The sequence below is a fragment of the Lepisosteus platostomus genome, chromosome 11 (genome assembly GCF_059453375.1).
Source record: "Lepisosteus platostomus isolate fLepPlt1 chromosome 11, fLepPlt1.hap1, whole genome shotgun sequence".
Lineage (NCBI taxonomy): Eukaryota > Metazoa > Chordata > Actinopteri > Semionotiformes > Lepisosteidae > Lepisosteus > Lepisosteus platostomus.
Genome location: NC_142621.1, coordinates 19987742 through 20000267, shown reverse-complemented (window position 1 = coordinate 20000267; position 12526 = coordinate 19987742). Strand labels below are relative to the sequence as shown.

The window sequence follows — 12526 nt, the reverse complement described above, 5'->3', positions numbered from 1 at the left end:
CTGTGTGTCTTATCAACTTTTAGATCTCCACACAGCTCATGGGTCTGAGCCTGTGATTCTGTGGAATTAACAGTCTATCCTCCTGTTCTCCATTAAATCAATATACAGGTAATTTTTATGATTAATGAGGATATTTTAACTCGTCCTTTGACTGGAACCCCATTTATTTCTATTACCTGAGCATGAGCATGACTCAAGGTCTGGTCCTCTACTTGGACACAATGGAAATTTCCTGTAAGGAAATTAAGGGAGACAGACTTTTTGTCTGGCTTTTGGGTTGAGATCAGTTGGAGCTACTTCATTTTTTTCTCTTATCTGGATGGCAACACATAGGTTGTTTTTCTAGCAGACCCCATGACAGCCACCCTGAGTAGTATACCCCTCTGTTTTTTATCCTTCTCTGCTGCCATATTTTTGGACTCTTAACACCTGGTTTGGCAAAGAGGTCCAGGCTAAAGCAATGTAGGGCTCCCACATTTTCATGGGTCTTTTAAGGTGACTTTGGCTCATTTATCAAGGAATAGGTCATCAAGACGAAAAGGTTAGGAAGTCCTGACAAAGTAAAAGAGCGCAAACCCCACACTGACTGAGTTTGATGTTATAAGCAAAGGGTTAATTTTGCTGTGGGATACTCCCTTTTATACCCCTAAACACAAGTAACAGTAATTTTTCTTTCACCTAACTTACAGGAGGTTACTACTGATTTAGCAACTAAAGTTATGGTACTCCCAGAGTCAATTTGAATGACTTTACCATTGACGTGAGTAATGTCCTCAAACAGACTGGAGAATTGAGTATCTCTCACTAAGCTACACCACTTCTTGTGTGGATCTTGGGTAAAAGAATAATAGGGTGTGATGTGAAATCAGGATTCCATCCTTTTCCCACAGCTTTGGAGTCAAACTTTAGGTCTATTTCCTTATTCCAATGCCATTCTTCTCTCAATCTGCTTTATATCCTCGGACTCCCCAGTAATAGATCCCACCCTGTTATTTACCAAGTCCTTAGCAGTAAGATGCCTCACAAGCAGAGACATAAATTAATTAACATGATCAGACTGGCAGACACTGTGTCCTTAGGCCAGCTGGCAGACTGCACAAGTATTGATCCAGAATAAAGACTTTCTACTATTTGGGCTGACTTCTGGGTTTCTGGTTCCAGCCACTTACTGGCTAAATTAATGAAATCAAACATTTGGGAACAGTCTGGAATTGAGGGATTATAATGCCAGTTGTACTACCTTTGGGCCTGAACTCTCGGTTGACCCCTCCTTTGCTAAATTTGAAGCCTTTAACAATTTCTAGTCAGAAGCCTGTTGCTGTTCATTTGTGTCGGCGGGAGATCTGAATCCACATAAATTGAATGAGTATTCAACATTCTACAATGCATCTCCAGTATTCAATTGTTACCTCAATTCCAGTTGATGTCAATTTAATTCATGAGTGATGTACTTGCTTCTGAGTATCTAGTGTAGAAGTTGTAATCAAAAAGCTCATTAACGAAACAGTATAAATTAATGGTATACTGAATGTACTGTATGTATCTCTTGGTATTTGTAACTCTTCGTGATTGAATATATACCTTTTGTATTCTGCTAACCCTCACTATAAGATCTGTTATGTTTTTATGCACATTTTATGTATTAATAAATGTATTCTCGTGTATTAGTATCTGTGTGTGTGCGTTGCCGAGTTGTTCCGCAAGGTCGATTTTCTAATAACCATTGAAGAATAATTTTGTGATTTACTGCTGCAATTAATAATTGTCCCAGTGAATGCACAAAACCCCTGCACTGATATCACCATGCATATGAATGAGCTCAGCCTCATAACTGTAGGTCTTATACTGTAGGTCCTTTTGGGAATGTTGATGGTATTTATTGCAAAAATTGCTATTTTTTCCTCAGGATATTGACACCTCAGCTTTCCGCAATTCCAACATGTTAAAGAACATTTAAGACATTGCACAAACCATATTACTGGATTTGGAGTGTACTTCCAAAAACTGGTTTAAGATTTAAGGATTTCCAAAGTTTTGGTCCGATGTTTTCTTTACTGATTAAACCAGACAGCTTTGATGGAGACATGGATTTTTTAGTGTTTTAGTGACAGCGAGATTTTTTAGTTTCAATGGATGTGTGTTGTGGATCTGAAATGCAGATAACTGAAATAGAAGTTCTGGGATCTGTGAAACACACTTGAGGTTACTGTAAACAATCATAGCTTCTCTTGTATGACCAGTTCGATGTCATCTGCCAGTGAAATCTGTCTGTTTGAATAAAGTGTCATTTTCACAGCTATCAGCATTTGGGTCAACACACCTCTGTGAACAGGTATTTTCACATATGATTGTCACTCCCTAAGTCAACTAACAACAAAGTGTCACGTTACAAGACTGAAATTGGAGAAGCTAGGTAAAGTAAGGCCAAGGATCACACTAAATGGTAAGACATGCATATTACTGTATTACTTTTAGATACTCTTATATTTTAAGATTAATTTTTCATTAATCAAAATGTAAGTAGGGTTTTTTTTTACATTAAAAAAGATGGCATGCAAATCCATAAAAACAAGTGCTCTTGGCATGAAAGTTTTGGAATGTGTTAAAGCTCCACAGAACTAATAAGAAGGCCACTGTAGATGTTCTGTTCCTAAGCTTTCAAAGATCAATCCTTAAATTTGTTTTGCAGAATCATTAACCTATCTTTTCCCACTTCATCTGTTGCATCTTGTTCCTGGAGGTCTGAAACCTGAGCTTATCATACAAAACTCCCTACTGCTTCTGCACACTATACTATCTATACCGCTAAATAACAAAGCCCCCAACTTACTGTACCACTTCCCTCTTACTCCCCTCCCCAGTTTCCCCAGGCTCGCTGTGCCCAGATTTGGTACCAGTGAAGCCTGAAAGACTTTGCATTACAGCAAGCTCTGGGGATGCCATCCTTTCATGGTGTGCACACTTTTCCCTACATCTACATCTCTCTCTCTGCTCTGAAGCCTACTGGGGATTATGCCTCCATACAATCTCCTTGTACTGCATGTCAACCTAGTTTCTAAACTTTACCAAATCTTAGCTACAGTGTAGGACAGCGAACTGGGTCTCAAGTCCATGAATCTTGAATTCTTATATGAAAGCTCTCAAAAAAGCCAATCATCCTGCAAGTACACATTGATACTTTTTTTTTGCTACAGTAAATATCCTCAAACTCTAAATTGTAAATATCTTTATTTGATACTGAATTTAATATGTTTTTGGAGTTTGGGAGGGGTGATGACAAGCAAGCTACTTTCATGTCAGATATTTAAAGTCATACATTGCCAAGATCAATCACTCTCAAAGCGTGGTGTAGGTTATGCAAATCCCACAATTATCACATTTCGTTTCTTGCATTCTTTCTCCTCCCCACCTCCACCTTTGTAGCTTCCTGGTTTTTGATTTCTCGCTCTGCATAGAGGTCTTTGTCCCATGCCAAATCTCACTAAACTCAAACACTCAATAAACATCCACAAAAATCTTAGGTGTCATTCTTCTTTATTTGTGGAATGGAAATAGGAAATGAAACTTTATGTATATCTGCTGTCCTGTTAAAGTAAATAAAATGTGATTACTTCTGATTACCCACTTACCTCTCTTAATTGTTTTTCTCCAGAACAGGCATTAAAAACTAGGAAAAATTCCTCCCTGGCCCCTTTACTATACACAAGTTCCATACATGCTGTAATACACAAGTTCCAGGTGCATTTGATTTTTATTCTTTTTAAAGAAAAACTTTAAAAAATGAAGAGATTAAACAATGACCAACAAACAACAACAAGTTACACTTAATTCGCTAGACACCTCTAGTTTTGTCTATGCTACACCAATGTACCAACAAATGTTGCATGGTTGATTTTGTTGAGATGTCCATCAATCAGTGATGTTGCTGCGTATTCTAGAGGTGGTGACAGGGACAAACTGTTGGATAAATTTTTCCCTGCTTCCACTTGAAAGACAGTCATGAGTCCGTCTCAGAAGTCAAAAGAAGTTTTTATTTCATGCCCATCGGAGCGAAACACACAGAGATGCTCTGTGTATTTTTTTCTAACTAATTTATCTGGAACAGTCCTTAAACATTTTTCTGTTATCTATCACGCTTCCCTGTGCTTACAAGATTGGCATGTTCTAAAATCACGCATATCGTCCTACCTCCCTATTTGCTAAAGATAACTTATTTTAATACAATTGGTTTCTTAGGTTCGTAGCATGCATTTTTATATAACGGTACAGATTTACATAGTAGCCCTTGTGTCCAGCATTCTTCCAATCCAGTTCAAACCAGTTCTGAATGTCCACCTTATAAAATATTGCATCTTCTGCAGGAAAAGTTCACCCTCTCAATAAAAACTACTGCCTCAAACCATTAGACTACTGACTCACCAGATTTATTCATCCTTCGCTGTCAGGCTTTGGGGGGCACGGAAGAGAGATTGGACTGTACATAGAACCCTGCTGAGTGACAAATCGCAGATGTGATGTAAACACATGTAATGTTCCTTGTCACATCATCCTCCATTTCCTCTTCATTTCGCAAAATCTTCCAGCTGTCACCAGCAATTAACAAGTGCAGCTGCAAACATTAATATTTCCCCCCTATATCTTACATGAGTAATTAAAATACATCAATTGCACTTTAAAACAAGTACGTAATTGCTTAGAAATGATATTATTTACAAAAAAAATGGCATATTAAACATCAGTTCATCAGTTCATCCATTTTTAACTGCTTTATTACAGAGCTACAGGGGAGCTGGAGCCTATCCCTGCAAGCAACTGCCACATGTATAGGATTGTAGTCCATTACAGGGCACACACAGACACAAACATACACACCAGAGCCATTTTTTTAAAAGCCAAATAACCTATCAGTATGTCTTTGAAATGTGGGAGGAAACCAGAGAAAACATACTAACTCCATGGTGATAACACCCCAGGAACTGACCACAGAGCCCCAGTTCTGCAAGGCACTAACGTCAAGCACTGTGCCACTGTACTCTTCACACCCTAAATAATACATAAGAAACTGTTTATTACAAAGTATTCTAATACATATAGTATGTCAACATACATACCAAATTAAATAATGGAACACAAATATTCAAGGATTAACTCATATTTAAATTTTTAAAAGTAAACATTCTGTGAAATGTAGATGTCGTTTACAAATGCCATTAAATAACAAGGAAGAGCTGTGAACTTCTATTCTGCATGTTAATCTCACAATTGTTCAACACACAGCCAGGGCCCAGCAAAAATCCATTGGATATCTGTAGATCAGTCATTAAAAGATGGATTGGTGTTTAAATGAAGAGATGCACATTAATAGTTGATACTACCTGTTATGAGCAGCAGGCAGTGGATTTTTTATTTAGCAATGATGGTATTTTTTAATTAAACTGACAGTCTGATATTCAAAGGTCATCAATAACAGAAAGGTTTGGAATCACTAGATCCTTAACTAGGGGAACAACAGCATTTTCACCAAACAACATTCCTAAATCAAAGCCCCAAGTTTGAATATTAATGTTTGCTTGTCAGCTTTATTTTTGCTTGGTATTTTTTTAGATAGTTCGTGCCATTAGAACTAGTGTTAATTTAATTAAATAGTGTCCACTAAGCAAACTTTTGTAAGTTAAGAAAGAGCAGATGAAAGCTCTGTGTCTTTCAAGTGAGAAATCAGATGTTGTGTGGAGTCTTTCACTTGCTGACAATGGAGACCAGAGGAGACATAATGCAAAGAGTCCTACTGACATCTCTGAGCAGAAAAGCACATTATAATAGCTGTTTAAACTGATTTGTTTGCATATTTATAAATTCTACAAAATTGCCAGTTAAGGTACCACATTTAGCAACGTGCCAACTGGTATAAAAACATGCATTCTACATCTTTGACCACACTGAAAGAAATACCCAACTTGACTACAGTGAATCCAGAGCCAAAGTGTAATACAAAGACTTCCTGCTTTGATACCAAATGTGGTAAAACCACTACATGCTACTCACAGAGTAAATGCCAAGAAAGTACTCATTCATGCATTGCTGAGTCAGACTTATTTAGTTTATTCAACATTGTGTCACACTGTTATGGATTACTCAATTTAATAGGGTAAGGTTCTTTTATATCTCCAAAAATATCAAGCTGTTACATGTTTAGTGTGGGGCTTTAGCAGAAAGAATTGTTTGACACTAGCAGAACCACTGACACTGCCAGTGAAAAAGAATTCAGTGGGAAAGAGCAGGTGACCAAGAAGACAAAACATTTAAAAGTAACAGAGGCATTAAATCTTCCATAAAGCCTTGCTTCAGAACTTGAACACAGTTTTATTGTAATTCAGATCTATGCCTATACACTTCTTACCACCATTAGAGATGATTACTTATAGTAGGAATACTGCTACAGTACTGCCTGGTCATAACAATACTTGTTATATTCCAAAAAGAGACAGAGAGGGTATTGGCATTCATCATTGTACATAATATATAAAAGTTAAAGTTATCATCTCTGTTCTTCAACTGAATCATTGCAGGCCTATTGCAATATTGTAATTATTCCAGATATCATCGTATATGCAAATAAGTGGTTTTAGAATAGCAGTGTTAAAGATGGGATGTTTGTTTCTTTAGGAGAATGGAGCATCGTGGGAAATCAAGTTCTATGTTTAAAAATTTCAGTTTGCACGGTGTTAGTTGAATGGGTGAAAAGTGAATGAGCTAGCACTGGTTTATTTTGTACTTTTGGGTATTATCCAAAAGTGTAGAGGCTTGCTCTGGCCCTAGAGATTACACAGATTCTACAGAAGCTCCCCTGAGTTTCCCTGACCACTGTCTGGAGGCAAAATCATGAAAAGTAATAGCAGTAATAATGTGTTAAAGCATTCCAAATGTTGAAAAAAGTATACATGTTGGTGTCACAAGGGTGTATTCATGAGATAGCTGGTTAAACATACATCACTAAGAGCTTCTGGTAAAGCACAAACCAAACAAATGGCTATTGGAGGAAGCTATCATTGACTATAGAAATTATTAGGAACTACAAATTTAATTATCTTGTCATTCACTAAATTACTGATTGTATCCTACTGTACTTGTCATCTTAAATGTTACTTTTAACATACATAATGTCTCTGTCCTTAGACTCCTAAGTGACCCAAAGATGGCTGTTTCAGTAGATTTAAGAACATCCTACTTAATACTCTTAATGTTCTAGAATGTAGCTTTGCTAATTTTTTTCTGGTACAGCGACCTCCTTCCCATCTACAATACTCAGTTGGAACCCCCAGAAGTGGGGCAAGCTACTGTATACAGTGCCTGACACCATATATACTGTACATCCACAAAATAGACAACAGATTCTTGGTTACCTAACAGGTTATAGATTAAGGGGGAAGAGTGAAGCAGGCACTGATAAAAGCCTTAAAAGTGTATGCTGATTATGGCACAAATACTTCTCTAACCAAATGGCAGTTATTTTGCATTAATAAATATTGGTGTCAGACTTTAAAATAAGTATTGGAATCACAAACCAATAAACGTAATCCCTACATATATTTATTTTGCACTGATATCAATAACTAAATAAATACTGGTGTTTCACCTAACATCTCGAAACCGCCTCAAACAATGTGTATTGGAGAGTGGAAAGATGCGCTCAAAGGTCCCAGTGCTGTGAACGCACCTTGATTAAAAAACTAACTATAGTTTATTTCTCTCATAGACATCTCTTAATGGTATTCAAATCATTGCTCTACCTCAAAGCAATGAAATGTTTTGTTTAGTAAAAGGGAATTTATATAGGTATCCTTTAAAAAAAGAATAGGACACCTACATCATAGTGCTTTCTTTTCCATTGAGGAATTAATCCATCTGTCCACTGGCCTGATTAGAGTTCTTTGGTTTGGGAACCTGTGTTCCAAAACCTGACTTCTCTGGTTTTACACAATTGTTCAGTGTGTCTGTTGTTCAGTCATAAGGAAAAGAAGGAGGGTTACACCTCAGTACTGATAGCCCTGGTGTTGGTGAAACTGTCCTCGCCGGAACTCATCTGGACACCCTGCAGGGGGGCCAAGTTGATGGCCAGGGCTGGATTTTCGTAATGAGCAGGCATGTAAGTGATCCTCTCGCCTCCATTGTGCAGCTCATCCCGGGTCTGCATGTAAAAGGGAGAACTGTAGGGGGAGCAGGTGGGACAGTAGTTGCGGGTGGCAGTGCAGGGACTAGCACCAGCCTGACTACTGTCAGCAGGCTGCACCGGAGGGCTGAGCATGGAGCCAACCACTTCTGGCCCACTGCAAGCATTACAGGTGAAGTGCGGCTGAGCTGGTCCATCAGAAACTGCATCGGCATCCGACTCATCCCTCTTGCAGCAGTAATACTGGGTAAATGGGAGATGAATCAGCAAACCATCACCAATATCTCTTTCTGTCTAATTTTACGCAGGATGCAAATCTACTCAACAGATAGAAAACAGATATGCAGAAATCAGTGCAAACAAGACCAACAAACATGTTAAAACCAAACCTTACCTGGAGCCTACAGTAACAGAGCACTGCTATGATACACAGTAGTATCACCGTTGCTAGTATTCCTCCAGTAATAACAACAGTTCCAGCTGTCATCCGACCGGATCTCCATCAAACCCTGGAAAGAACAAAATAAAACAAAAGTCCAGGCATTTCCTGTGTGCAGTCTGCTAAACAGGAACTCCAAGATGAGTCCAATTAGCCGTACCTCTGGTACGGAGGCACTAGGCTTCTATTATTTAAGATTTTTTTTATCATTTTCCGCTCTAGGTGGTAGGTAGCTCTTACTAATGCTTATTTTTAAAATTCCTTGACGTTACTCTCAGTATCCTGTCTTAAATTTAGATATTAGTGATTGATTCCCTGCTATAAAGAGACTCCCCAGATCTAAATCCCATGAATATTTTTCTGAGACAAACTCATAGGGCTCCGTCTCTAGGCATGACCCAGTAAACAGGATAACTTCAGTCCACATACTGTAGTTTAAACTGAGGTCAAAGGAAATGTAAGTACTGGTTTAGATCTCCCATTCTAAAATTGTCAGTCTGAACTGGATAATTCAATAGATTTAATTAATGTCTTTATTAAGATGTTAGCTCTGGAAAATGTGTGTGTTAATCTCAAGAATTGCTTTTACTTTAGTCTAAGCCTGGACAGTTTGCACACTTTGCAATTTTTTTCACCTGAGATCCTACACAACAATCTTTTAAAAAATTGAATTTGATTATTCTTGTATATTGCACATGGAAGTGCTATGGTTTATAAAAGAGTTCTAAACTTCCAAGAACCTTGAGATCTGCTTTTTTTCTAATCTTGCACAGCACCAGCCATATCCTCTCAGAACTTTTGTGCACTTATCTTCCATTCTGTGATGGGGAAATGCATTAAACATCACCAAATTAAGATCACAAAAATATATAAACAAGAGGAGGCCGAAGCATATACTTTCAAGAAATGGCTGGATGAGATCATTGGATCGGCTATTGACGACCAAGGTAGGAGATGCCATAATGGAGGTATACAATGCATACTAGGTATGTTGTGTCAGTCCCCATTACAAGTACTGCTATTGTACCTTGAAAAAGATACTTTATCCCAGTTGCTGTAGTCTAGCCAGCTGTATAAGTGGGGCTTTGCATTGCTGGGGGGTTAATCCCTGTGACCTACAATATCTAGGGCAAGAACCACATGAAATGCCACTGAAAACCAGGATGTGCTCTGGCAATATTGATATAATTTTTTTATTGTGAGCTTCCACTACATGGCTATGTAGCTTGTTTAAGACACCTACAACCATTTTGCCATGGTTTTATGGTGTCTTATGGAGAGCTTGTTGGGGTATGTGAAAAAAGACAAATTCCTAATACAAAAAATTGTATATGGCCAATAAAGTGATCTTATCTTATAAGTTTTTATAGTGTTTAAATAGTCTTTCAGTTGTTTTACTATACTGGGCCAAGGGCATACCACTATATAACATTAAAATGTAATATTAAATGTATCTAATGTATATTTGCTACAGTAAATCAATGTGCAATTTATAGTTTGCACTAAAAGCATGTTCATACTATAGGAGACCAAAATCTAACTCTAGTAATAAAACAGTAACACCTCAGAAAAAAGTGCCAAAATCCAATTTCAATACATTATCAAAAGTAAACTCAGATGAAAGTGGACAGCAAGACCTATTAATCTGTAAATGGAGAGGTTACAAAATAATGTTACCTGGTGATAACTTGTAAAGCTTGAGCCCAGGTGTGTGTGATCAGGAAACCAGATTAAAAAAAACTCACAGTGGAAAAACTGAGGTTGGGTCTTGCTACCGTCTCATGTGGGATTTCAGCAGGGAAAACTGGTGGAGAAGCGAACTGGGCTGTAGAGGGAGAATGAGAATAGTAAAGGCCTGGATGCATGCATCAGCTGACATAGATTTTTGCCTACTTTTTAAACATTCAAAAGAATACATTAACCACTCTTTTTCAGTGTTTTTCTTATTGTGGACTCCTGAACACAGACATTGACGAGTGCAAGAGACTCCTGCAGATTCTTAGCTGTTACCCTAGGTTCTATCTCACCTTCTTGATCAGTATACAACTTCTAGGGATGCACTGATATGGAAATTAAGGGCCGATAACGCTAACCAATAATTAACAGCTTGTTGTGGCTGATACCGATAACCGATAATTTTACTTTGTTGCATTTCAAAATAAGTTCACACTAAAATCCTCAGTTGATGTGTAATGAGGGTAAGAAAGCTAAAACTCTGTAAAGCTTATTATACTCATTGGACCAATGTCAGGAGTACATATGTCTGTTGTGAAGCCAATGTCTCTGACGTTAGCTTTGATCAGGTTGTTTTTGTGTGTGGCGACACCAGCAAGGTAACATCAGAAAAGTAGAGGCACCTTGGGAGTGTATAACGGGGTTCCAAATGCTCAATTAGTTGACGGAATCCTTGATCAAGTGCCATAAACTCCATGCTTTTGTCTGTGACTGCTTTAGCCTTTGGACTGTCCTTGGTAAATTTTCTGCAATTTTCAAATACCTGTTGGATAGGCATCACTGCACTTGCTAATGTTTTTGTTTTCTGGCTAATGCTAGCTGTGTCATATTCTTTAAATAAATCATTGGAATGGATTTAATTATTTAAATAAATCATTGGAATGACAAATTTTCAAATGACTTACTAGATTAGTGGTATTGAAACGTTTTGCTTTGTTTCCTCCTCGCTGTACTTCGGCTGAACATTTGTTGTAAATTGCAATTCTGTTGTCCTTGCTGAAATGGGGAAAAAGTTCCACACCGCCTACATTTTCACTGTGCAGCAACTGTACTGTACCCAGTCTAGTGCGTCAGTGCGTGCACATAAAAAAAATAGTTGCACAAACAAAAATGGGGCTTTGCATTATCGGTTGTAATTATCGGCTGTAATTCCAATATTGGAACGATAATAATACTTAAATTTTCCTATTTATCAGAGATACTATATCAGCCTCTTATACACTGTGCACCCTAACAACGTCCTCTTGTGGTGATCGGCCTTGCTCTTGCTGTGATTTTGTCTACTTTTTAAACATTGGATGGAATACAGAATCATGACTTGGTAGTAAGACTTATAGGCAAAAACTTACACAGAGTGCATTTTTCTGTAGTTTCACATCAAGAATAACATATGTTTGGAAAGCTGTCATTTCTACTTTTCACAGAAACAGCAAAAATGACATGTTTAACCAGGGAATGGTCACTGATTCTGTATTGTACTTTATGTATACAAAAGACAGTACGCATGCTCCTTTACATTAATTTATTTGTAATAAGAGGAGTGTGACTATATGTTTCTGTTGTTAAAGTCAATGCTACTTTGCATAGGACGATATTATTACATGTGTAATGCAACATATTAATATAGTAGGCAATATTGTTCACAAATTAACTATTGCATTTAAACACAATACTATCATGTCTATATTTCTTGTTTAAACACTATACTATAAAATGTAAACACAAAAAAATTATCTGTGGTGCTAATAAGGTTCTGTATGTTTTCTTGTCTATATTGAACACATTGTTTAAACATTCACTGTCTATGCTGGAAAAAGTATATGAACATCAAGGAAAATGAACTCTACTAAATGGGGTAATTGGAGTCAGGAGTTCAAATAAGTTTGAGGTGCCCTGGTCTAGAAAAACCCCACAAGGTTTGGTTACCCACAGAGTCTGCTCTTCACAATACAGATATGTTGAAGTGAAACATCCCCCAGTCAAAAGAGGTTTCAGAGGACCTCATAGGAATTTATGCTTGTAAGGCTGGAGAGGGCTACAAAAGCATTTCTACATAGAGACATAGGCCTCCATCAATCCACAGCCAGGTAAATAGTGAACAAATGGAAGAAATTCAGCACCATTGCTACTCTCCTTAGGAGTGGTTGTCCAACAATGATCACTGCAAGAGAAAGCTGTGTAATGCT

At 37.6% G+C, this 12526-nt stretch overlaps 1 protein-coding gene across 5 annotated transcripts in view; it reads right to left on the bottom strand.

The window, feature by feature from the left end:
- Positions 1-4010: 4010 nt before the first annotated feature.
- Positions 4011-12526, bottom strand: part of fam163ab (family with sequence similarity 163 member Ab) — a 52913-nt gene continuing 44397 nt past the window's right edge. For 3 of the 5 annotated variants that reach the window (XM_088598816.1, XM_088598815.1, XM_088598817.1), the window contains 3 exons: positions 10284-10431; positions 8562-8676; positions 4011-8410 (listed from right to left, as the gene is read on the bottom strand). In XM_088598816.1, coding sequence (XP_088454942.1) covers positions 8024-8410; positions 8562-8654 — 480 coding nt within the window. In that variant the 5' untranslated portion in view covers positions 8655-8676; positions 10284-10431 and the 3' untranslated portion in view covers positions 4011-8023. The remainder of the gene's footprint in view (positions 8411-8561; positions 8677-10283; positions 10432-12526) is intronic. The other 2 variants (XM_088598818.1, XM_088598819.1) reach the window with 2 other exon arrangements.